Raw genomic sequence first — 27,299 nt, forward strand, 5'->3', positions numbered from 1 at the left:
GCGCTATTTATACATCGACCGAGAATGAAATAGTGTCGTCGAAAGGAGTAAACAACGCGACCAAAGGAACAAATACGAAAGTGGAACGCGCGCGCGTTAAAGTTCTCACGTTTTAGTATTCCACTGTAGAGTAGGTAATAAACAGGATGCAAACATTTCGAAAATATATGTTACCACTTTTCGCTCTTTACGTGGAGAAAGACCGACGGTGATTCTGAATCCCGCAATAGGTAACGTAACATGAATAGCAATTTCGAGAACTCTCCTTACATTAGATCACTTTTTGTTAAATATATCGGCATCGATGAAAGACCTCATAACCGCGAAACTGCAATCGTTAAGGAGAATTATTTTAATCTCCTTTACATTTTGGTATGTTATATTTAGCTGTGTGAAGTTGCCCCCCCCCCCACTATTGAAAATCCACTAACAACCATTAGCACTCGATTGATGGTTGTTTGGTGGAGTATTTAGTAGTCCTTTCCCGATGATTGGTAGTCAAAGTTGTAAATAATAATAATAAAAAAAAGACATATAATAAGCGTCAAATTGGCTACTCCTTTTGTAAAGTATGGCTTTCCAGACTGCGTAAGTAATCATAAATGCAAACATTCGTTTGGTGGTTGCTTACTAATAAATCGAGGGTGGTAATGGTCGTTAATGGATTTTCAGTAGTGGGGAGGGGGTGGCAACTTCACATAGCTGTTATATTTCATATATTTTTAATCTTTCTCGAGTTCATTGATAAAATAACGTTATTGGAAAATGATTGCAACTGAAAGTGCCCTGCAAGAATAATCACAATATTTTTTTATTCATCCGCCAGCGGTATATACAAACTGGAAATAGAAGCTTTAAATATAATACATGCAAGTCCAAAAAAATTGTAGTTCAGAAAAACTTGATGTCTGACTACGAGACCGCGATTCACTGTTGCAAGATTAAAGAGCAGTCTTCGGCATTACAGCCCCGGATGCTAAATCCGTATACCTTATGCACTCTTGCATTTGTCACGAGGTGCATCGTGTCGTGCCCTTTTGTACGCCTGCGAGGAATGTCAAGGAAACGGGCGGGCAGGGGGAGGGGAGGATGCAAGGACGGTATGCGTGTATGTGTACAAGCGGGAATGCGCGCGTTCTTTGAGAAGCCGTAACGCTGTCGTACAAATGGGAGCGAGAGAGAAAGACACGGGAAACCTCGTTAACGAATCCCTCAAATGCCTTGGATGATACATCGGCTTGCTGACAGCATAATTGGCTTGACGCGAGACAGTTTGAATTTACCTTGAAGATTTCGCGGACCAGCGCGAACCGGGGACGTGGCGGACGTCGATATAGCTCACATTTTATGCAAATCGATTACGTCGCGTCTCGTGTAAACTCTCCAAAATTCCGTTTGAGTTATAGAAAATTGTACCTGCATTCTCCATGAATTAATAAAAAAAAATTGATTGTATCTATTTGTATTTTATTCAAATTGGCTGCGTTCAGCAGAAAAAGCGGCTTTGCAACTGTTGTAAAATTCTTTAATATATCGACTCGTTTATATGTTTAGATTCATGAAAAACGGCAAGAGCCAATCATGTTGGAGAATCTCACGACAGTTGCAAAGCTGCTTTCTCTGCTGAATGCAACCGTTGTCAAAATTGTTATTGCTGTTGATTATTAATTATTATTAAATGTAGTTATTGATTAAGCTGCATATTACGATATATTCTCGAAGAACGACTATAGCAAAAAGCTACTAGTCCTTCGATGAATGCTGCTATTATGTCCGAACTGGTATCAGCACGCTCGACTTTCTATAAACCCGATAGCGATTACCATGCGACTTGACGGAACGCTTCCTTCCTGAAGCCCCGACATCGCTGCCCCCGAAATCCCCGTATCAATACGGACGAATCCAGATCCGAGAGGACAGCAAGTCCGCGGACTTGCAGGCGCATTCGGTGCATCCCGATCGCCTAAATCGCGCCCATTTCCCGCCATTGTCGTTTTCCAAAGGGCCGCCACCGTCCGCGCTATTGTAGTCTTGACGACAATGGACTGATGAGCCGGTATTGTCGAACTCGTCGAACTGTGTTTGCACCGGATAGGGGTGCGAAGAAGAAAGATAGAGAGAGAGAGAGAGAGAGAGAAAAAGAGGGTGATCGTAGTTTGTGAGGCGATGCATCTGATCAAAAAATCGGGAATCGGTCTGTTTTTTTTTTTCCGACGATAGATCGGGCCGAGTAAGTCTCACACGTTTGGCCAAACAAACAAACCTCGCCTCATCGCGTCCGACATCTGCGCAGCATCCGACTCCCGTAATCCCGGGGGGATTAACTCGAGACCCGGAGCGAACGAGTATTTTCTTGACGGGACGAGAGTCGAGATTCTCTCGGCTCGCGCGCGGCTCCGAATGTCGTGAACGACGGACGCGCGCACGGAAACGCACGGGATACTTTCGCAATTTTCTTCGAGGAACGCGCGGAGCGAACCAAGGGATCTCTACCAATAAAACGAGAGAGATAGAGGGAGAGATAGAGAGAGTGTATATATTTCTCTTCGCGAGAGAAAGCAATTATGCCGGCGCGCAATGACTTTTGCTAGGAGACGCGCAAACCATTGTAGCGGCTCGTGACAACATCTGGAGAAAAACAAGAACTCGTAATTACGTGCTCCGCAACTTCTGCCGCTACGAACGAGCGAGTATCGCGTAGTAGTTGAGAAACGGAAACCGAACGATTTCAAGTCGCGTGCAATTCGAAACGCGCGCACAACCGTCGTCCGCTCTTTCCTTCGAGAAACAAAAAATTATTTAACTTGTACAAGAGGTGCGGGTGCCTCCCGTTGTCGCGAAGTTTCCGGTTCGCCGAGGCGCGCGAATTACCAAGTCGATCCTCGCGTCGAAAACTTCCGCGTCGCTCAAAACGCCCGGGCGATACCCTCGCCGCCGAGTCGCGCAAACATCATTCGGAATTCATTCGCGGAACGTCTTATTTCCTTCGAGACGGATCGAAGGGGGTCGACAGACGGAGAGGAGGGGCGCGAGTGAAACGCTCTCCACCCGCGCGCGGATGAATTTTACATATTCCGAATTTTCCGCGCGATTACCCCGCGCACGGGCGACGGAGAATTCGCTTCTTTCTACGCGTAATTACCCGCGCCGCTGCCCTGGCGCGACGCCACGTTAACGCGCGCGGGCCCGCGTAACTTTACATAGCGGGGAAACACGTAACAAAAGCCGCGTGTATGCAAGAAGCGCTAATTTATCACGCAGCCACTTGCGAGGTGCGACAGGGGAGTTGTAAAGTAAAATTTGTTCCCGAAAACAAATTATAAAAGTGCGTAATAACATATTAATGGGCATAATATCGCTTGTGTAACAGTAACTTGGTTCCACGCTACGTCGTGTGTGTGTATGTGTATCTTTAGATAAAATATTAAATTTAATAACATAGAAAATCTTCGTAGTTTTTTTCATCGCTTTTCGAACGGAAATATATATAAAACGACATTCGCAATACGCTACTTTCATCGCCGAGCCATAAAAACGCGATGTAAAAGTTGTGATAACGTTTACTCGTCGCTGCAAAATTATTCTGTAATCCGGTCTTTTGTCAGGAAACTTACAATCTACTAAATGGAATGCTAAGATGCACAGTCGCGCGAGTTCCGACTGTGAACGTTATCATGACCGCGGAGCGAAGCGGAGACAAGTACGCGCGCCGCGCGGATTTGCGAGAGCGTACGGACGTAGAAAATTGCAATCGCCGGGGTCATAATGGAGTTGTTCCGAGCTTTGATCAAACGATTCCGTTAGTTGTCTCGTCAAGAGCAAACCGCCATGAGTCTAGGGACCGACGGTTAATGGGAGTCGTACAAAGCTTTGCCCGAAAACCGCAACATGTGGGAATGCTCGCGAGCATATATACGGGAGGGAGAGAAAGAGAAAAAGAGAGAGAGAGAGAGAGAGCATTTTTTTTCGAGCACGCGTCGATGCGTTTCTCGTCAGCGAGCAAGCAAACAGACGAACTCTTTCACCGTGCGCTTTCGCAGAGAGATGCGCAGCGTAAAAAAAAAGTGTAATTTATGATTTACGATTATATATTACGTCATGGAGAGGAGTATAATATAAACGACATTGAATGATACATAATTTGTGCCGCGACATCTAAATAATTAAATAGCTTTCGGTAAGCCCGATTATTCAAATAAACAACTGCTGTGTTGATGGATTTTGCCGTGTAATTATTAAATATTCTCTGCTTTTAATGATTTTTTTAATAGCCTGCCAATTTCATCGCACTAGGGAAACTTATTGCGTTTACATTTATAATTCAACGTGTATTCAATATTACCTCATTTGATCCCGTATGAAGGGGGCCAAGATTTGCATATTAATTGTTTTTAATTACAATCGGGAGTTAATTAACGCTTTTGTTTTACAGGAGCCATTCAGCCGATGATTTTCACATGCGAAAGGAAACAGCTGTAAACCGCAGCTGAAGTAGAACTCGTTTCACTGCCCGCGCGGTGATCGAAATCGCGCACGGCTGAGCAGAGGCGTACCTTTACTACTTACGCGACACGGTGCTCGTAAACATTCTCCACTACAAGTAACGTAAAATTCCTAAATGTACTTTTATTTTATTTCTTTGAATGTTCAAAGGCCACGTAATATAAACTGACTATTGTCATTGTAATATAAAACCAATTACGAGTATATATTTATTGAATTCTCACTGAAGGTCGATTTTATCAGTAATTATTCGTATCATCATTTTCTTTCTCTTCCCCTTCCTCCTCCTCTTTCTCTCTGTTTAATGATATAATAATATAATTGTAATAAAAGTTTGTTTCATAAATACGATGCCAATAATCAGTGCAAATATGTAGCTTTTCTGTATCGCTATAAATTGGTAAATTGACATTCAAATGCGTGAGTAAAAAAAAAATAAGATTATGGAAAACCCGTACGCTTGGAAATGCGGATATCATAAATTCAAGCAGGCGGCCGCGGAAAGCAAATCGCAAGGGTAACTCGAAGGAAGATCGAAATGCTTTATAACGTCGTAAACAAAGCCTCCTTCCCGATTTCACGATTCTCCCCGGGCGCGTCAGACGAGCTTTTTACACTCCCACGGCGTCGTAAATCTTCGCTCTCGCATTAACGGCAACGTGAAAGCACTGAGAAGAGCTCTCGCACGAGCGAACGCGGATAGCTCGTATTCGCCCTAGACGTTTCCACTGTTTATATCGTCTTACGCTTTTCTCTCATACCTAATAATTTTATACAATAATCCCTTTTACTCCCCCTCCTTCGGACGCCTGCAACCACATCCGCAGCTTGCAGCTGCGCCGTGATATTCTGAATTTTTCACCGCGGCATATTTAAAACGCCGTGTCATTAAAATAACATGCGAATAGAACAAGATAACGTGAGTAGAATCAAAAGCTTCGTGAGAAATGCACATTCGATGGAATCTTTATAATTTTTTACGGTAAAAATTTTTAATATACAATCTCATGATCTTTTGTAATAAATTAAAGTAAAATTTATTTTAAAAAAATAATGTAAATTACAACATTATTTTTGATACATCATTATAGGATTTCAATGTTTAGCTCGTGTCGCAATTATTGATCGGCCGTAAAGTTTTACTGTAATTAGATTAGACCGAACGTCGTCGTTCTCCTAGTATAGTTTATGACAGATGTATTATATACACCGCGCGCTTTCAACATGAACGTTCGTCAAACGGAGGCTTCTTTATTGGACAATCCAATTTCAGGGTCATCGCGTACACACGCGAGCGCGTCCACGTGTCCGCTTGAATATTTCAACGATTAATTAACTTACCTTCAAGGGTGGTCTCGTCGGATCTTTCCGCAGCTCCGCGAAACGTGCCTCGAAACTGTCGTCCCAGTACTCCCGACTCCGCATCCACGAGGGCTGCAAGAGAAGGTAAACAACGGTTAGAAATTTCGTGGCCCCCAACCAACCGCTATATATATTGCTTCGTGGCTAATAAAACGGAAACGCCGCAAAGACGTAAATTTCGCGGACTCTGCTCCGCACGCTTGCCCGGAACTACACAGTATCGCGGAATGAGGCAATAACGTACATATTATATATATACGTATGTTGTTATACTTTTGCTCGGTGAAGTCGGGAGAGAAAGAGAGAGAGAGAGAGAGAGGGGGGGGAGGGAGAGACTTGATGGATGTTGGTAATTTCGCGAGGAAAGATTAATCGATCTCGCTCGCTTTTAATTTAATTGTGTTTCGCGCTTATTGCCTAAATGGTACACTGCAATATTGCCGTGTATATCTTTCGCGAGACTTAATAAACCTGTACCCTAATTTCACGCGAGTACACAACAATTTCACGTCCCGTCGAAATTCAATCTGATTTTTATACCCGTCATTTTTTTTGTAGATTTTCACAGACGCTAACTTTATTGAATTTATACCCCGCACGTCGCTATAACACTCTTGTCGAATTACACGACCATTAAGTGCATTTAAATCTGTTTGGCGACACTCGGTTTTTTTTTCCTTTCCGCGACCTCGCGTGCATTTGCTTCTTTTTATTGCCCACCGTGTTAATAACGGCTTTATCGCGGTAACAGTTTTGACGCGATACCTTGTCGATAAGGTAAACGCACGGGTAGTAAAATCACGATGACGTTGACCTTACACAAAAGCTTCGCTTTCCATTGAGATTCCCTCGTGCTGATCTTACGACAAGCGTAGCTTTAGATAACAAGGGCAACGTGCCGCGACTTTGTTTAATATGTAAAAAGTGGATAAGGTATTTTTCCAGACTCTTGAACATTTTTCGAAGCGCGAATATGCGAGAGGATAAAATGAAGAAAAAGAACTATTGTTTTCTAATTGCCGTTTACTTCCACAATTGGAAATATCCCACGATAAGCATTAAAAAATTTTTACGAATAAAGTTTTTGAAGATCCAAATGAAAAGTAAATATGATTCTAACAAGTATTTAAATGTCGATCTAAAAAGAAATGTGATACGTAGCTTTTTGCGAGCTTCGGATGTATTTAACGATCGAAAAGTATAAATCTTTGGGTGATTGATGAAAATCGCTCGGCGAAAGCTTGATTCGTCCCGGATTCGGGTGGTTCCGGGAACGCCCTGTAGCAACGGCAATAATACCGCTTGAATACCGTCTACGGGTGCGAATGGGGCTCGAGGATGGGAAGTAATGAAGTAGAGCGAAATTGGATTTCGCGTGGAATCTGATCCGGCCGGTTCTAAACATCGATTACACGAGGTCCGGACCGCGCCGCGCTGCGCATCGGCATAGATACCACAAAATTCGAAGACTCCCGAGTTCCGACGCGCCTCGTAACCGCGGAAAATCCCGAGCGGGCTCGTGGCGTATATATATATGTAATACAATATCAATCGGGCCATTAAATTTCGACGGTGCCTACCTACTTCGTGCCTGCCAATCAAGATAACGTTTTAACGGCCGGGACGCCGTTGCCGAAGTGACCGCAGACGCTCGAGTGAGCGTAGAGTCGATGCCGGGGGTGATGATAATTAATCACCCCATGCATCTCTCTCTCTCTCTCTCTCTCTCTCTCTCGATAGAGCGGCGCGAAATACGAGATTCATAAATTGATGTTGTTGCAAACCGAATATCGCAAATTACGTTAAGTGATGAAATTAAGGTAATTGATATTGAATTGGTGCTCTAGACATAGAAATCTCAATGCAGATTATCCAATCTACATTATAAAATATGCATTAATATCATGAAATAATTAAAATTTGAAGCGTTCTTGGAGCGAAAATTCATTTTTACGAACCTGTTGAATTTGGGCGCCGATTTTTAATTTTCGCTCCAAGAACACTCCAAACATCAATTACTAATGAAATATGTACATAGTTTTTGCAAAGCACAGCGAGAGATAAGACAAATTTTTTTCAATAAGATCAGCGGAAATATTTATTATCATCAATTGTAATTAGAATTAAATATTAAATTTCAGTCACATCTTTTTATCTTCTAATTAAAAATTTGTAGAACTTTTTAAGTTTCATGATTTTAAAAGAAGTTATTTACAATACGTTGAATGGAAATTTATTAATGTTATGTTAAAATTATCACGAATATTAATAATGCAAGAATGCATAATTGTGTGATCTCACATCAGCCGAAAACACCATATTTCCAATTATTGCAAAAATTGCGTACAAATTTTTTTGCGTACAACTTGTTTAACTAATTTTACTACTCGAAAAATACAATAATTGTTTGAGGAAAGATATGGCAATGATACAATTATTGCATATTAAAACAAAGAACTGAGAACGGCCAACCGAGAGGACGATCTCGTTTTAATTTCTATCAACAGCAAGCCGAGCGAATTAATCACCATAAATCCGGGATCGACGGCGGAGATAAAGCCGAGTCAAAATTAAATCCCAAGTGAAGAGCTCGTCCATCGAGCCCAACGGACTCGCCATCGAGATATATCCCCCCCACCGGAAAGGTCTTCCTCCACGAGGCTCTCCGATTATCCGGCGATCGGTCGAGCTTTCTTGTAACGGAGCTTATCCCGTCGACGTTAATTAAACATCGAAAAGCTTCGCTCCCTAATCCGTCGACCGAGGTAGCTTCTTTCACCTGGGATTATTTAGCCGGGAAAGAGAGGATATTTTCGGATCTTCTCGATTCGATCTCCCCCTTCTCTCGCTTCTTCCTGCTTCAGTTCAAATCGAACCGGATGTTTCTCGCTTTATCAACGGTCAAAAATTTATTTACAAGCAAATTAAATTTTTAATTAAAAAGTAATTAGCATCAAACAATGTCTTTCTACATAATGCGATACATGATCGCGAATTTCACAAATTATGTCAATTCATAATATTTACGTAAACTTTTTTTTTTAGAGAACTAAAAAAATTTATGAAGAAGAGATAATTTTTCACAAATAATTTAAGTTCGGGCATAAAAAATTTCGCGCTCTATTAATACTTTATATGTATAAGTCGGTCAGATTTGGTATGGATTGATTAGAATTTTAGAACTCTATTTTAAGACTATTTTAAGACCGATTTTAATCTCAAACGCCAATTTCAACGGAACCACAACGACGGTTTGTCGATCGCGGGAAAGGAGGGGAATGTTCTTTTGCTCCAATTGCACTAACTATCCCGTCCGGCTTCCCTTCCGGTACACGGGAGCGAATGAAGATGAAGCGTTTTACGGGCTATCCCGGAAGGAGAGGATATTTCCTCGGAGGATAGCGATCTTAGGAAGATGCCAGGGGATGAGGACGAACGGACGGGTCTTAAAGGGATATCGAAGTAACGCTATCTTATCGACACAAGTCCCGCCGGAGACTCCCGGGCAACTGCGTACGGTTTTACAAGAGCCACTTTAACCGTTTTAACGGAAGCTCGTTATTCGCCTCGAAGGCCGATTGGTACTTTCTTCTTCGAAAGCGACTCATTTCAATCGCGACAGCAGTGTTTCTCGAGCTTCGTCAGACGATGTCCGGATGTGGATATATAGATCAAAATTAGCTTCTTCATATTTGCAAGTTATCTCTCAAATTTCCCAAGCGCAAGTTGCTTCCGATTTGTTACTTGATACCAATTGTTACTTAATGCCTAATATTGTCGTGACCGAATTATGGCAGTAATTTTGCAATCAGAAATTTTCAATACCTAATTCTTATAAATTATTCTAAGAATAATTTAATTGTACGCTTTCCGACTGTATGGCGCTCTTTTTCACATCACGTTATGTATTATATCTTTTAGCTTCAATAACGCCAGCACAGGCAATACTATTGCGTGAAATAAATCTTATTATAATAATTGATACTCTAACGAGTGAATATTCTTAGATATCGACTCGTAATAGAGATGAATAATAGAGAATATAATGGCTGCGTTTAGCAGAAAAAGCAGCTTTGCAACTGTTGTGAGATTCTTCAACACGATTGGTTCTTACTTTTAGCTCTTCATGGGTCTAAATGTATAAAGCAATCATATTAAAGAATTTTACAACGGTTAAAGCAAAGCTGCTTTTTCTACTGAATGCAGTCAATATGTTGTATAGTTAAAAAAAAAAGCAAGTATTTTGAAAAGAGCATTAGTCTCTTAATTAAGAGAATCTGATAATTTTTATTGATAGTTCCGAAGCTTAAGATTCATTAATTTTCATCCACATCAAGGACGACGTGCACATGCTAACTGTATACGGCGTCGCGTAGGCGTCGCGTAGTTAACAACTGCACGGAGCGATGCGTGATTCGACGGGAGATCGTCGAATCGATCGGGCCGAGACTGACGTTGCCCGAAATACCGTCGATCCGCGGCGTTTCACGGCGAAATCTACTGCACTCCACAGGCCAGCTTATTCCCCGGAATAAGTTCGCGAACGGCGGGTAGATTGACGTTTCCCGCAGATACTCGACCATCGATCCGCGCGCATCGCCGACAGTCTACTCAAAGTTGAAGCGATGGATAGGATCCCGCGCAATGCATGCAGCGGCGGATTAATATAGGCATACACGAGGCTGTCAGCTGAGATTCCGAAACTCGCGGAACTCTGCGGAAAACGCGTGGAAAAAAAATCGAGTTTCGAGCGTTCGAATTTCATAATTATTAAAAAAAAAATCAAGAATTCATATTCTCTCTTTCTTTAAATTATTTAAAAAAAGATTAGCGATAAATAAAATAAAACGTGGATATAAAAGGTATACAAAATTGATTTTGAAAAACTTCTGAAGATTTTAACACACCATTGATTCTGGAAATAGCCTGTGTATATGTGTGTGGGCTTCTATGTCTGTCGCATCCCTTTCGAAGCGCCTTCAATAGAGGTGCACCGCGCGGCGCTTCGTGCTGCTTTGATGCGTGTATAAGAATTCCTTCATGCAATTTGCGAAAGTACCCCCGACGTCGTTTCAACGAAATGTTATTTTCGTTCTCGTAAAGCCGAAGCGCGGGGCGCGCTGCGCCATCGCGCTGCGCGGCGGGCGCAGCTTTAACCCCGGCGTACTGCATTTTTGCAAGAGTAGATTACGGCAAGTGCCGCGGCTAAAAGACGACCGACGCGATAAAAGCGTTTCTATCCTTAAAAACTGCACCGACTGTACGCCGCACGGCCTGCGGCTCCTCTTCCCTCCCCTCCCCCCTGTCTCCGCCCGATCTGTCCGTCCATTAATTTCACTTCCCTTTTGCGCTTTGACCGCAGCATATCATCGTCACTGTCGCCGAACGATGTGGGTAATCCTATTTGCGGCTCGAAAAATACGGCGTGATTTTAAAGCGGCAAAATGCGCGCAAAATATACTCCTGATTATAGAAAGATCTTTATAATATAGACAGAAACAGTATAAATAGTGCGAAGTTTACTTACAGATTAACTGCCGAACTATTATATTTTTAGATACAAGTAAAGATTCATAATGCGAATGGGAGATCAATTCGGTACTAACTTCGCGAATCATATTTCGACGGCATAACGTACAAGCTTTGAAAGTTATTTATACAGAAATGATACTTGGAATTAATTTTTAAATCGTCATGAAAGTTTACAGCCATATTTAATCACTGGATTATATATTAAATTATTGATATATCGGGCCAAAGGTATAAGTAAACTGGCGAACGCGTTCGATATATGTACGTATCGGGCTTCAATTATGCACGTTATTCGACGTCAAGGAGCAATTTTCAAGATATACAATCCCGCGGTTGTGGATTAAATGCGCTTTTCCATCTGTCGATATTCTTGTGTTAAGCTGCATCGTCCGAGAATGAAGCCATCGGCGATTTAATCTCGTTTGTTTCGATAGAAAAAAAAAGCGGGGGAGGGGAAGAACAGGCAGAGAGAACGAAGGAAGATGTTCTCATTTGTCACAAGTGACGTGGAGAGAAACCGAGCTTGTTGGATATGGGGTTGTAACAAAGTGATGTAACAGCGCGTGAAATACGTCGAATTAATTGCCTCGAATTGCACTTGAATTACGCGGAGATTTTAATTATTGTACATGAATTATCGTATAGAGAGAGAGAGAGAGAGAGAGAGAGAGAGAGAGAGAGAAGGGGACAAGAGAACAGGGTGTCTTCACAGAGTGTTAAAAATCGCTGCCTGATTTTAATATAACATGATTTTTAATATAAATCGAGAATACTTTTTATTAATTTAATTTCTCTGCTTTTTTATTAATATTAATTCAATTTTCACACACGCACACGGCGCTGAACGTTAATAATAAAAATAATAATAATAATCTTTATTACGATTCTCTCGCTCCAGAAGACGTCTGATATTAATGCGAAGAGAAATATCCTATGAAATGTTAATTCGCCGAGAGAGACCAGACTTCAAATTTAACTCACTGTCAAATATTTACATTCCTGTATTTTCATACGCCGGCGCTGTACAAATTCGATCTCTCTCGTGCTGTTTCCATTTTAATTTTCCCCTCACATCCGGAATTGATCCAGAAAAGACAGAATGGCGCTTACATTACATTCACTCATCCAACGATTTAATACAATTAAAAGCCAATTCATCGCTCTTCGGGAATTTCTTCGGGAAAAAGAAACGCCCGAGAGTGATCAGCGTCCTTAAATACGACAGTTATATGTATATACCACACTGAACAAACTTGACTCCGCTATTGAGAGCGGAGCGTTTCGCCGAGTAAACGAAAGAGAGACGTTAAGAGAGGTAATTATACGCGACGGAGTACTTCTCGCCGCGAAAAATAAATTGACGGCGAACGGGAAAGCGTTGGAGGGGAGGAGGGATCTGCACTGACGGCAGTTTACAATACCCCCCGGAGAAACGACAATTCCGCGAGAGAGAAATTCGATATCGAGCGTAGGAGAGGACAGGGAGGGTGGAGGATACAGTCTGGGGTGCCGAGAGGGTGCCGCCGCTCCCAGGTTTATTTTCCTCCTCCTCGTCGTCGTCTAATAGCGCGTCAAAGGAGACACGTAAACGACGGCAATGACGGGGCCGGCGAAGCGAAGGCAAATGGGTGCATCCAGCGCACTAAAGCGCTCCTTTGTTCCCGACACGTGATTGACGGAGAGTGGGTTCACGGTTTCCCTCTCGCGCGCGACGCGCGCAGAGGAGAGGAGGAGATTACCGTCGAACGCATATCGGCGCGGCGGGGGAGGGGGAGGGGGGCGATGCACTCGACGACGCGACGCATATCGGCAAGGATGCACACTCCTGACCTCGTTGCGCGCGCGTTTATCGCCGTCAATTTACGCGCGGGGTTTAGTTTCGCGGAGAAAAAAAAAGAGTCACTCGCGTCGCTCGCGAACTGACGTTTAGGAGGGGGTGGAATAATCTTAACCTTCTTGCATCAGAGTCTTAATTAGACGATCGATTACTCGTCGAGGACAGCCTTGTCGCCTCGTCGCGCGCGTTTACGATAACATCACATTTCTCGACCAAAAGCTGTATGTTTCTTTAAGTTGACACGATCGTAATTGGTTCGGCGAGGCAACACGAAGCGAACGAACAGCTCAGCTATCGTTTGTCTATCGAACTCAAAAATTCATTGACCTGAACGTTTTTAGAAAGATCGATTCGAAATCGGTCGGAGGACATCGTTAAAATAACGAACGACGTTCTCGTGCTTCGCGCGCGCGATCGTCACGAGCGGCGCAACAACGTCACGAGGAAGAGCGCGGCGGACAAATTGTTCTATACGAGACGCGAATAAAATTATTCTCTCGCCGCATTATCGCGCGATCGCGTCGGTCGCGATCATACGGCGAGCGAAACAAAATTTACGGCCTGTAATGCGTGTAATGCGCCGTGCGACGATGCGCAACACGTTGTCGACGCGACGCGACGCGACGCAACGATGACGCGGGCGCATTTTGTTCAACGAGTCCGCGATAAATTACGTTTCCCCGGAAACGTCCGCACCGCGGTGGCGTCGTCCCGGTGACGTCGTATCGCCCTAATTGCGCATACCACGGCGCCTGGAAATTTCCATCGGAAAAGATCGAGTCCGTCGAGTCTCGGTGACTTTTACGCGCAGAGGAATCGGCATCACGTTCCGACAACGCTCTATGCGGAAATTAAATGAAGAAGCATTCGTGGAGAAAATAAATCGCACAGTTGGATACATAATGACAGAATGATTAAGAAATTTTATTTTTTAATAAAGCGTTTTTACGGATTTTATGTAAAATTATTTAAGATTATAACATAATAATGATACAATTATTAAAATAAATAAATGTACATATATATATACCTATATATAATTATTTATTTTAATGAATACAAGCATATATATATATATATATATATATATATATACTTTTATTCTAATTGTAAATGAGAATGTATAGATACATAAAACTTAAAAGAGAATTATTAAGAAAGTGTGATCTGTCGCGATGACAGTAATTAATAGATATTATTAATTAGATGATGTTATATGATTGATGTGTTAATTCTTGATTTAAACTGAAATTTTGAAGTCCGAATCGGAGTTGGATTTGTTTGAAACGCGTCGAGTTTAACTCTTAACGGACTGAAATTGCCAAATCGATCAGGCATGTAGAATACTCAACAAATGTATTGTTCAGACAACTGTTTAGATAGACAATCGTTGAGAGTGATTGCAAATTCAACGGTAGTTCCTGCGGAACGATAGGAAAAAACAGATTTGAAAATACCGCGGATAAAAATATTGGACTTTTTGACAGAAAACGGCAAATAATTTTACTTAATCGATCACAAATCGATTTATAAAACAGAACGATTGCTGCGCGTTATGTAGACACTGCAAGAAAGCGGCTTAAAATTATTGTTAAAATGACTCAATAATTGAATGTTGTTGTGTTATTGGAAATTAATATTATTAATGTAAAATACCGTGTAATAAATGCAGTGTATATACATTACCATGTTTAATGATATACCTATCATTAAAAACCCCATTAAAAATGATCAAGGTGCATAACAATCCATATTGCTGATGCACTTCGCGTCAATCGATGAACTGATATGATTGATGACTGTAGTTTAAATATATTAAAATGCTATAAGGTTATATATATATATATATATATATATATAATAAATATATATATATAGTGTTAGAATGTAGCGATATTATCGATTATCACGTCACGTTGTGTGAAGACGATAATGCGTCGAACGAAGTTAGTTCAATTCGACGCGTCGCTCCGACGGTGCTTTAGGCTGTTTAACAATATGACGCATAGATTGTACGCGGTAGGTCGGCAACACATGCACAATATAATGCGTTTAGAGTGTAATAACGCGAGCGACAGAACCGCTCGAAAATGCATGTCATTGATGTATTACTCCATTAACTACGTCATTTGGCGATTCTCAGGACAGCGTTTATAGAAGAACAGAGGCGTGTAGTAAATAATATGAATATATGAAGATTCATTTATTCATAATTAATAAACCACGTTTTTATTAATTTCAATGCGTCTTAATCCAAAATTTACGAAGAATTGTAATATAAATTTTTTGGTAAGAGAACATTTTGATGAAGGTAAATTTAAAATGTAATTAAAAATGATTAAAAATACAATTAAAGATACAATAAAGTTTACACACAAATAAAGCTAAAATTTAAAATTTATATTAGTTAAAATTTCAATAAATTGACATCATTTGAGATTTCGCGTCTTTATGGGAATTCACTTAACGGCGATTGAGAGCGAGATTATAGGTTTAGTTATTTGCATTTTTGGCTTTCGTGGTCATTATCGTGTCAGGACATTACCGAAATCGATCAATGGAGAGGAAACACCTGATAGCCGATAACCGAGAGCGGAATTTTGGTCGAGGGAATTTAGTGTATAATATCTGAGCACATAACCGCGGCTATGTTTCATAGCTTCTGCAGTCTACATGTCTTCTGCTACACAGCGTGAGATTATCGTTTACATAGCTGGATTATACTCGTTTGTTAGAAATATAACGTTTGCTGGACAAATACAATTTCGTCTCGACCACAAGATCTATGTACGATTATACAAAATCAAAGTATCAAATCCACGAGACAGGAAAGAATTTGTCGTGTTTCGCAAAAAAAAGAGATTAATTACAAATATTATCTAGCCTGACAAAATTAAGAGAACGATATTATAAATAAAAAAAAACAATAAATATGTATTATAAGGAATAGGTGTGCTCGACTAATTTAATTGTAATGACACAATTTTCTGCATTGGAATTGTAGTTGATTAAACGTGACCTTACCTCGATATTGTACGAGTTCCTTCGCCTAAGGAAGGTATGGTCAAGGTGTCCACGACATAATGCGTTTAGAGGTCTTGTTATTTTTATTATGCCTTACTCCAGTCCGGAATTCTTACACAAGGTTAATTCACGACGCCGATATAGGTGGAATCGATCGATAGTATTAGAAACCTGTCGTGACACTTTCACTAAATCTCTGACAAAATGCGACTAGCCTTCTTAGAATTTATAAAAAATATTTTCCAGATATATAGGATGATCTAGATATAAATTATTTCGATTAGCGCGAGAGATAAAAAACTGTATTAGCACAGCGGACGCGATAGTTAGATATTTTTTATTAAATTACAGAGTTTCCTATGTTATTTTTATGAAATTACAGAATTTCCCCCGTAGAGAAGTTCCACGCAACCAGCAGATCGCTCGTGCGTGATAAAAACATGAGAATGCATTCGATTCAGAGATACGCGAGATTATCATGTAATACGCGCGAACGAACGGCAAATTACAAAACTTTTATTTCATAATTTTTATTCGGGCGAATCAAATGACGATATATTGGCAAGTTTACAGGTACACGTGTTTGCACGGGTACTTGTGTTCGTGGCTTCATTATTATTATACATAGGTATATTTCCCCGAGAGAAAATAGGTGAAAGATAAAGCAAATATCTGCAATGATATGAAACTGGGTTAGTGCGCTAAATAACGAAACAAACGCGAATATCGATATATTTCGCAAGCTGTATGTTTCGTAAGGAAGGGTATCACAATTTTTCACCCCTAATTGACGTGTACATTGGTGGCAATGGCATTGGTGACACCTCTAAATATTCAGTATAAAGCTATTTGGAAAATATGTCACGATACCTTTATTTTATCACTTGTTTTCTATATATATATTTTTTTAATTGCAACGAATCGAGTTTATGAAAAGTGATAATATTACACCAGAAATATTATTCATATCATAAACGATTAAATTAGTACAAGCTAATATCGGCCACATTATTTCCCACAAACAATCCATTAGCAATTATTTATAGAAGTTACATACAACTAATATGTACTATTGCAGCCCTGCATTGCAATATTTCGACCAATACACAATTTTAGTTATTAATCATTCGATATATCGCTTTTCCGGTCGATATCGAGTTCTGCATTTGCAATTCTAAACCAAGTCGTCGGACATGTAATATTTAAAATACGCCTTCCTATTTGCAAATTTAATAAAACCGTCGTTTTTATTCCCCCCTCCCCACACCCTCCGCGTGAGATATCGCTTCATAATTCATAGGGGGCACGTAATCGTTGACACTTTATCGACGTCCCGCGGAAAAAGGAAGAAAAATTGCGGGGGCGAACAAAGAGTCGCGCGAAAGCAAAGTACGCGGTGTAATCAGATTTTATTGAGTAGCAGCACAAACAAGAGCAATCCATCAACGTAGCAATAATCGATTGAAATCCGATCGTCTTTTATCTTGCAGCGCAATTTCGTAAAAGCGTCGGGATTCTTCAGATATCGGTTTACATTCAGCATCGCGCGTCATTGTACGCAAGAATGATCGATACAGACACCGCATATGTAAGGAGTACCCTTTTTTTCTTATATGAAATTTCGAATTTTTCCAATTATTTCGAAAGGAAAAATTACGAATTTACATTTGAAGTTTGGAAATAAATAACAGTTTTTGCAAGTATTTATCACTATATTTTCTTTTTTTTTTTTTTACAAAATTTATCATCAACAAAATATTACAGCCGCAAACATATAGTTTCAATTAATTTAATAGGCATTTTTACCCCCCTCAATTTTCTGCCCTCATCTGTAAAAAGGTTGACGTACCGTGTTTTTGCAACGTATCGTCTCAATTCGTCGTTAATATAGAAAAACCGACGCGATGCATCTTCGTTCGAATTTCGAAGAGCTATAGGCGCTCGTGATCATATCGAAAGATAAACCTCCGTTTTCCCACCGTTTATTTATCCGGAATGCGCCGCTCTACAAGCCCGGCACGTATACGTTATGTCTCGCGTAACGTACGTTCTTCTTTTTTTTTTCCGCGCTGTACAACCGGGCGATGGCACGGTAACTCGAGTCGAAATAAGATCCCCGCTGATCAAGAAGACCCACCTTTCACGGGATCCGGAAACGTGTTCGATGACGATGACGGCAACGGTGAGAGAGAGAGAGAGAGAGAGAGAGAGAGAGAGAGAGAGAGAGAGGAGACGGAGACACACAGAGCGCGGGTCCCTTTTCTTCCGTCGAATTCTAAAGTATCGACTTTTCAATTGGGTCACGTATACATCGATTCTACATTCGCGCCACTCTAAGTACAGGGTCTGAAGATAGCGTTCATGAGTTTTATATATAGGTATATACGCAATTACGTGATTGAACTCAAAATACCGAGTCAGCAATGAGTGCAATGACACAAGATGCAACGCGGGAGCGGAAGTAATATTTTCTTAATTGAAAAAGATTTTGTCCCTCGACAAAATCTCCCAGATCCCGAAAATAATCTAGCGAAATCAACTTACACTGTTAAATCTACAGTGTCAAATTTGACCCTATTTAAGTCGCCACTGCTTCTACTTAATATACGATTATTTTTAACTAAAACTACATAGTTATTTTTAAATAAAACAATAGAATTTAACCCATATTTGGGTTAAATTGGAACCGTTTAAATTATTTAACTTCATTGTTTTAGTTAGAATTAACTATGTTAAGTAGGAGCAGTGGCGACTTAAATAAGATTAAATTTGACACTATATAGATTTAACAGTAGGAAATTGAAAATAACAACCAATAATTTTAGATCACGCTTCACGCTTATAGAAATGGAGCATATAGAAATGTGGAAGCATGTGAACGTAAAAAGAGCCGCGAAGAGAAGTTCTTATAGTGGGACGACATTTTAATGTAAACTCAGAATACGGTGACAAATGAAAATGGACGTTTCCTCGGAAATTTTTTAATCTTTCCGGTATAATTTTTTGACATAAAACCAGGAATTTTGAGAACTTTGTACACAAGATATTTACTGTACAAGATTAGACCAAAAAGAATATCATGCACACAACTTACTAAATCTCCGTTTAAATAATTAGTTTAAAACGGGACGCAAAAAAAAAAAACGAAATGCTCGAGAAGATATATCTTAATTTGAGGAATAAAAAGTTCCCTACGGAATTTTAGCGGACTGTAGGTGCAAGATTTATTGCACCTACGAAACTCTTCCCGGGAAACCAGTGGGTCACACTATTTTGCGTACGGAATCAAGTCGCGTAGAGGAAACCTATATATACCCGAAAGAATTCACAGGTGCCGGAATCCGCGCGGCAAAGTGGAAGAAGGCGGTTCGGGTCAGCGGGCGGAAATGTGTTCCTGGAAAATGTGTGCGGCAGGACCGCGCGACACGACAGTCCCTTCGCATTCGATGGCAAGTGGATACGCACGCGTACCGACTAAAGCAGGTTGCGAGAGAGAGAGAGAGAGAGAGAGAGAGAGAGAGAGAGAGAGAGAGAGAGAGAGAGAGAGAGAGAGAACCGGGTTGAGAGTCAACCTGTCTACCTCCGTGTGTACGTGCGTAGGTACACGTACGGTCGGTGCGTGCGAGCTTGTGTGCGTGCATGCCGCATTATTCATTCGAGGAGCAGCGAACCAGGGTAGGTACGACATCGCGCTGTGCGAAACGAAACGGGGCGAGAGGGGTGTATGCAGGGCCGACATGTTTCGGTATGTCGCCCTTGGTGACCGAGATAACGCCGCGGGAGGAACTCGACGCAGAAAGTAGTTTAACTCGCGCCGGATTTCCGTTCTGCATGCCGCGCGCGAATCCTGTTTTTGTGGACGCTCGCGAACGAGGACGCGCGCGGACGAATAGGTACACAAGAATTGACTCGTCCCAAAAAATGGTTTCATTAATAAGGCAACGAATATTTTATTAACATTGCAGCGCGTGGATAATGTCGAAGATGTGAGGAATGCGTAACGATCATTTGTCAATCGCTCTCAATCACATGCACAATTTGTTAATCAAAGCATTCCCGAATAATGATACTTTATAATGTTTTGCATCTTGCACTGTATAATTAATTTGCAGAGTATTAAAATAAAGTATATAACGCGCGAAAGTTGGCAAACTTTCTTATTGGCAGAAAGAACTTCCCAATAAAGCAATAAAGAAAAGAGAAAAGTACTAGTCCCATAATCCTTGCCTTCGCTGCTCCGGAACGAAGATTAACGATTATCCTTGTATAGTATCGTGAAAGTTCCTTACGAGGAAATAATGAATAAGCAGAAATAATAAAACCGTAGACTATTTCTATACCGCTTTATTCTGTAGAACTGCTGCAGTAAACAGACTTTAGTGTGTTGTATGTCTTACACGTGGGCCTCTACAATCGGAAGCTTTTCGGATCACTTCCGGCATTATAGGCTGGCAAGAAGGACACGACATAATCCTTGCCTTCGCTGCTTCGGAACGAGGATTAATGATTGTCCTCTTATATAGTTTCGTGAATGTTCCTTACGAGGAAATAAGGAATAAGTAGACTATTTCTTTGGTTTCATTCTGTAGAACCATAAATAGATTTTAGTGTGTTACACGTCTTACACGTGGGCTTGTATAATCGGAAGCTTTTCGGGTCACTTCCGGTATTACAGGCTGACAAGAAGGACACCACCTGCTATGTTCTTAATTTAATAGTCGGCGTTTCATTAAAGGCGACACGTGTCGAGGGTGTCGTCGTTGGGGTTCTTTTCAGTGCTTAAGAAACATTTAGAGACCTGCCTTAATTGAACTCTTAATGGACGCAATTATGTCATGAATTTTTTAACAGGAGTACTGTTTTTACCAAATTAAGCCAATCAAAGCTGATTAAAATTTAAAACTTCGCATTAAGGATTATCGCGTTACTTCACATTAAAAATATTTGTAAAAAATTATAATTAAAATGAGAAATTAATTCGTCCAGCAGATTTATAATAAATCAAGCATAAAAAGTTCGGAGAGCCTGGAAAAACTGTGTAAATTGTATTTTATTATAAAAACTACTAGCACATGAGTACCTTTTTCCCGAATAAAAAAAAATAAATATGCGCTTCGCGACAATTCGCTGAAAATTTTAGAATGATGACCTTTCAATACTTTGTCTCTTATTGCAGAGATATAGCGTTACCCCTCGCTGCTCCCATGCCGTTTCCTCGCCGGAATATCCTCGCGAGACATGGGTAGTAAAAAAAAGTACGTTATGGAGCCTCCATACGCACTCCGGATAGCTCGATAGCTTCCTTCGAAAAGTTTCCTTCGCGAAGGTAATAGAAAAAGTTTCTCGTCCGTATTATGGCTGGAGGGAGCGGGAGAGGGGGGGGGGGGAAGAACGTCGTCGTCGCGTCCGCGCGACGATGTTTCACGTCCGCCGGTGCCACATTATTATCGATATTTCTCTCATCGATGAAACATACGAAAGCATGTGTCGTCCCCCTCCCCTCCTCTCCCTTGAAATGGTATAACATACAAGAATTAAGAAAACGACACGATCTTCTCCGCGGCAAAAACTCCTCCCCGGACGCGAACGTCTCCGCGGGATATTTCACGAGCGCGCGCGGCGCGGCGAAAGCCGCAAAAACGTGTCGATCGATCGCGAAAGACGGGACGGGAAAAAGGGGGACAACAGAGGGTACGGAAAAGAGCGGGGGAGGGAGGGGGAGGGGGCGACACCACAGAGGAGGATGCGCGCGGATTCCGCGGCAACAGAGGGTCGGAAAATTGATGGTTGGGCAGAGTCCAAAAACTTTCCGGGTTGCAGTCGGCTCTGGGATTTCCATTAGTCGGTACGTCGCGCGAATCGCGACGCGATATTTATTCGGTGGACTTCGCGCGTTTCCAAATTTCCGCCGGCAAATACGGCGACATCGAATAATAGCGGTCTCCCGGCGGTGGACGAGCGGCGATGCGCTTTTTTTCCCCCGGTATACCTGATGGATATGGGACGCGACTGGGAACGAGCGAAACGAATATAAAGCGAGCGACGAGTCGTGCAGTCGAAAGAAATTAAAGTGAGAATAAAGAAGCCAATTTGATATAAAGTTGTGGAGATGATAATTAAAATAAAATAAAAAAAAAGTAAACGGAATATGTAATCATTTTTCCAAGTTGAAATTAAATTATTGTAAGATCGGCAAAAAAGGAAGGGAAACTGTTTATTTAACAATTATCGCAAAGTCGATTGATGAAGGATTGGTAAAGGGAAGAGAAAAAAATTTTTTTTTTGTTTAATCGGAAAGTCGTGATAAAATTACAGTCGCGAGAGTTTCAGCTTTGCGTAATTATTACGTTTATTTTAATTTAACTAACTTACATTTAATTTAATTAATTTAAATCGCTATAAATATTCGTTACAAATCGTTGAATTAGATAGTTAATTTTATTCGCATGTTGAATCTCTAGATAAAATTCAATTCACGATTTTAAATTGTGATATCATAGAGAGTTCCTAAAAAGATTCTTTTGTACTTCGTGTTTCTCTCTCTCTCTCTCTCTCTCTCTCTCTCTCTCTCTCTTTCTCCCGACAGTGCAAACTCGCGAGCAAGACTTCGATTAACTAACTGCAGCGCAGCTCGAGCATGCGAATGAAGAGCGGCTCTCACAAAAGCAAAGAGGCACGTCAGAAGATGAGAAGGGAAGGAGTGGACGAAAAAGGAACGAACTTGATTAAAAGCCGATAATGCCTAACCCGAAGCGGCGCACGGAATTCGATTTCCCGATTTGCGTTCACGGGCGAACGCTTCGTTTCTTTTCCGACAAGAGTCCACTTCCCGCTGAGGAACTCGGTGGATTAACCCGCCCGCCGCTTGGCAATTTTTTAGAGAAAAGATACTCACCGAAAACACGGCAAAGAATACTTCCCCTTTCCTTCACATTCGTATTTTATTTTTGACTCAATTTACTTACAATAGAAGAAAAGATGGGAGAGGAGTGTTTCTGGATAACCAGTAAGATCAAACGTGACGTAAAACCATTTCTGAGTATATACATTTCGTTACGTTTTGTAAAAATAATTTTATCAATTAAAGAACTGGCTGTTTATAATTTATATTTTTCAAATTAAATTACATTATTTAAATAAAATATTACAAATTGTTACGTATAGACGCAAGTGTTCGTGGCAGCAGCTGCACAATTATTATTTAACGTTAAATTAAACATTTAATAATATTTAAATTTAACATATATACACTACTCTCTGCAGTGCACTTTGCAATTGTATTTTCCGGCTCTGTAAAAAAAAAATAAAAATAAAAATTGGAAAAAAACTTTCTCGATTTTCTTCCGAATAACTGAAATGCCGTACATAATCGCACTAATCCTCCGGCCCTCTTCCCTTTCGATTTGTACATTTGCCGGTATCAGCGTATTTTTTATCACCCCTAGGGCCGTTCTCCGTCGTGTTTTCGTGCGATTAACCACGATTCGCCGTCGTTTAATTCGTTCGATCGACACTGAATATATCGCTCCGACCGAAAACCCGCTCGTGTGTAAAGCGCGCGTTAATCGCTATATACGTACGTATACACATGTATAGCGAGTGAAAAATTTCGCCGCGATTATACGCTATCGCGATATATATTTCGTATACCATTGTCGCGCGCACCTCGCGCACCAATTGCGCCGTTAAAATATTTATGCGCAATAAAACCGAGACGCGTGTAATTTTTTTTTTCTTTTTTTCGTACAGCATTTTCTAAACGAGACGCGCGGCTTTAAATCCTCGATAAAGCCTGCAGGGGACGAGGAGGTGAAAGGCCCGGATGTATAATGGACACCGGATGCGAGAGGGCTATAAGCCGCTGCGCGACGTCGGGAAGCCGGCGATGAGAGTTTGTCAAGCGAGCCGTTCTAATCGATAGCCGTCGTCGCGGCGATAACCAGAAAGGGCTAACGGCGTGTGCGATCGTGCGAGGAGCGGCACACGCGAGGGCTTACCGCCCCGCTGATCAATGGCAAATTGAAATTAAGCTCCTCATTTTTCAAACTCGCACGAAACCACGGCTAAACACCGGCTGGCGCGCGCGGGAGCGGCGTAAATCAACTCGATAATCTTTCACGCGACGCAACGGTGACACGCTTATGAACTTTCCGAGATAAAGGGAAAGAGAGAGAGAGAGAGAGAGAGTGTGTGTGTGTGTGTGCGTGTGCGCGAGAGTGATGCAATAATTTGATATCTTTTTTTTTTTAAATGCATTGACAACAAGTCGAGATAAAATCGATTATCGCAATTTGTCACTTTTCTGATAAATGGATACATATAGACATTTTCTTTCATTATACGTCTCCCACGTATGGCAGTCAATGATTAATAAAAATTAAGTGTATATCGAATAAAATAGTGAATTGCAGCGGCGACCGTGTGGACGGAAAGACGGCGGGATTTGTGACAAGTAAAATCGACGCTTGTATTCGAGAAACGGGCGTTTCGCTCAAACGACGTGCCGATTTACGGTTTAGCGACAGGGGGGAGGCTTTATGATTACGGCGTTGCGATTCTAAAACGGCATCGTGATCGAAGGCACTCGTGTTAAGCCGTAATGTCGGTGAAAAGCGCGCGAGAAAGAGAGAGAGAGAGAAAGAGAGAGAGAGTGCGTCCCGCTAAAACGACCGGCGTTTGTTGCCGCAGGAAACGGAAATGCAGCGGCAGCAACGCGATTAAGCACAAAAGCGCGCGCTCGCGCTCGCCCGCTCGCCTGGTTTAGCGCTACGCGTGAGTATTTAATTCCATTTATCGGCTAAATCAATAGCGAATTGTTGTTTCCGACTGGCGCACGGCGGCGGCGGCGGCGGCGGCGGGTATAAAACAGGACGCGTAGCTGGCAGCAGCAGCAACAACGGATTGAAATGCGCACACATACGTACGTGCACGCTCCCGTCTAACGGCAAGCTTAATTAATTCGTCCTTAACTGCGAGTAGCGGGTACACAGTAATAAGCGTTACGGGCGAGGAACAGGCGAGCTGCCGTGCGAGACGTCTAATTAAATATCGATTGACTTGTATGTGCCATCTAAAGAGTGTTGCGTTAACACATGTAAAACGTTACATTTCGAAATATTAGTCTATGATTTAAAGGCAAAAAAACCGCGGTATTTTTCCTTCCTCATAAAGCTATTAACATTTTTCGTCAAGGTTAAACCTATTAATTTGCGTGCAATTATTAAAACAAATTTCTTTTCTAAGGTATTTTCAGATATCTTAACTTTTCTCCACCATATGATGCATCTATATTTAGCATCTATATTAATTTTTCATCATTAACAGATTAGCGTTTTATTTTTTATGCCGTTTGATTGAAAGACGATGTGTAAAGTTAAATATGGAAATGGCATTTGCAGTCGTAATATTTTCATGTATAAAATATAATTATAATTTCTAATTTTTATGATTTAAAAAAGATGAAGGCTGTCAAGAGCCGAGGAAAAAAATCGCACGATTTCTTTAAAGAAAAAAAAATAGTTCATTTATAATCCAACATGATCAAAGAAGGTTGGATCTTTTCGGATTTATCCGTGATTAAAAAAAAGTGGTGCTGTCAGCGCGTTCTATTTGGTGATCCACTCCGATGGAGAGAAAAGAGAGAGAGAATGAGATCTTATAATGCCGGGCATTGTGAGCCCGTAATACTCACGAGCGTAAAAGCGATATTACGAAAATTCGTTTTCCCCTGAATAGCCATGATATCCACGTTGCCTCTCCGTAATATAGAGAACGTTATTATGCGGAGGACAAACGATTCGTTTTAGACGTATCCGTAAATCTCGAGAATATTCCGTGTTGATCTTTCCTGTCTTTCCCTCCCTCCTCTTCCCCTCTTTTTCTTTGAGAAAGATAAATTTATCGCTGTTTTATAGAACTAATTGTTTGAAGAACGACGCTAATAATCGAAATTAATCGCGCATCATTCCGCCTCCAAATTTTTCCTTAATTTCGCGTATGGACAAAGTATACAAAAACAATATCCGAAGAATGTGTTTTTTCATCGATGCATATTTTCGCGAAATGCCAACCTCGACGTATCGTTCAGATTTCCGGAAATTTGACGGTGAAATTTATATAAAAAAAAAAAAAAAATCACCCAGCTGCCAAAAAACATTTTCGACCGCGCGCATGTTTTTTTCCGCTGTGAGAAATTCAATGTGTAAATGCAGATGCGATTGCGAAAAATCGGGTAGGAAAAATCCGACGACGAGGAGGACTTTTATCTCGAGGAAGACGCCGCACAGGAAGCGAAAAACTTCCCGTGGTCTATTTGACTTCTTGTGAGAGATGTCGCCGACATCCGAAGAATGAGAACAGAGTGAGTTGAACAAGGTCGCGCGAGCGAGGAGATCGAGGAGGATGAGAACGGGGGGAAGAGGGGGAGAGAAGCGCGAGCGTAACGAAACGCGATTACATAATTAATGAGAATGGCGCACTTCCGCGGAGGGAACTAATTTCGCGAAATGCGACGAGAGAGAGAGAGAGAGAGAGAGAGAGAAGCGCGTTGACGATGCCGGCGAAGTTTCGACGAGCATGATCCCGGTTTAGAAATCTTTGACTTACAGCTATTTAAGTGCTCGGGGCTATATTTATTTTCGCGTAAGCCGTTCGAAGAGAAATGTGTCTCATTATGTCGGGATATCGAGCGAAAATTGCTAATTACGCAAGTTTCCGAATTAGAAACGTGGAATTAGCACGGCGAGCTCGAGAGCGCGAAAAATGTATGTATTCTGGATACTCTACACGAGAAATTTTTCCCTCTCGATGCATCATCTGTTATTAGATGCTATTTTAAGATGTCGATTAATGGCTTTTTTAAATTTTATAGGATCCTCCTGCTTAAAAGACCACAAATTAAGATACTAAATTGGTCAATAATTCTTCCGCCGAACATAAAGTCTCCAGACAGGCGTTCTGCCGATGTAATTTAGAACACCGTTTTTGTCATTTATTGCTGGTCGGCGTTTGACTCCCCCCCCCGCTCCTTAATAGCGCGACG

The 27,299-nt window shown here is 41.2% G+C and overlaps 1 protein-coding gene across 1 annotated transcript in view; it reads right to left on the reverse strand.

Annotated features, from left to right (window-relative positions):
• LOC105454923 (alpha-mannosidase 2) overlaps positions 1–27,299 on the reverse strand; it is a 79,623-nt gene that overhangs the window by 30,651 nt on the left and 21,673 nt on the right. Inside the window, exon 2 of the mRNA XM_011697902.1 lies at positions 5,845–5,937. Within this exon, the coding sequence (XP_011696204.1) occupies positions 5,845–5,937 (93 nt within the window). The remainder of the gene's footprint in view (positions 1–5,844; positions 5,938–27,299) is intronic.

This window comes from Wasmannia auropunctata, unplaced genomic scaffold, assembly GCF_000956235.1.
Source record: "Wasmannia auropunctata unplaced genomic scaffold, wasmannia.A_1.0 LD335972.1, whole genome shotgun sequence".
Classification (NCBI taxonomy): Eukaryota; Metazoa; Arthropoda; class Insecta; order Hymenoptera; family Formicidae; genus Wasmannia; species Wasmannia auropunctata.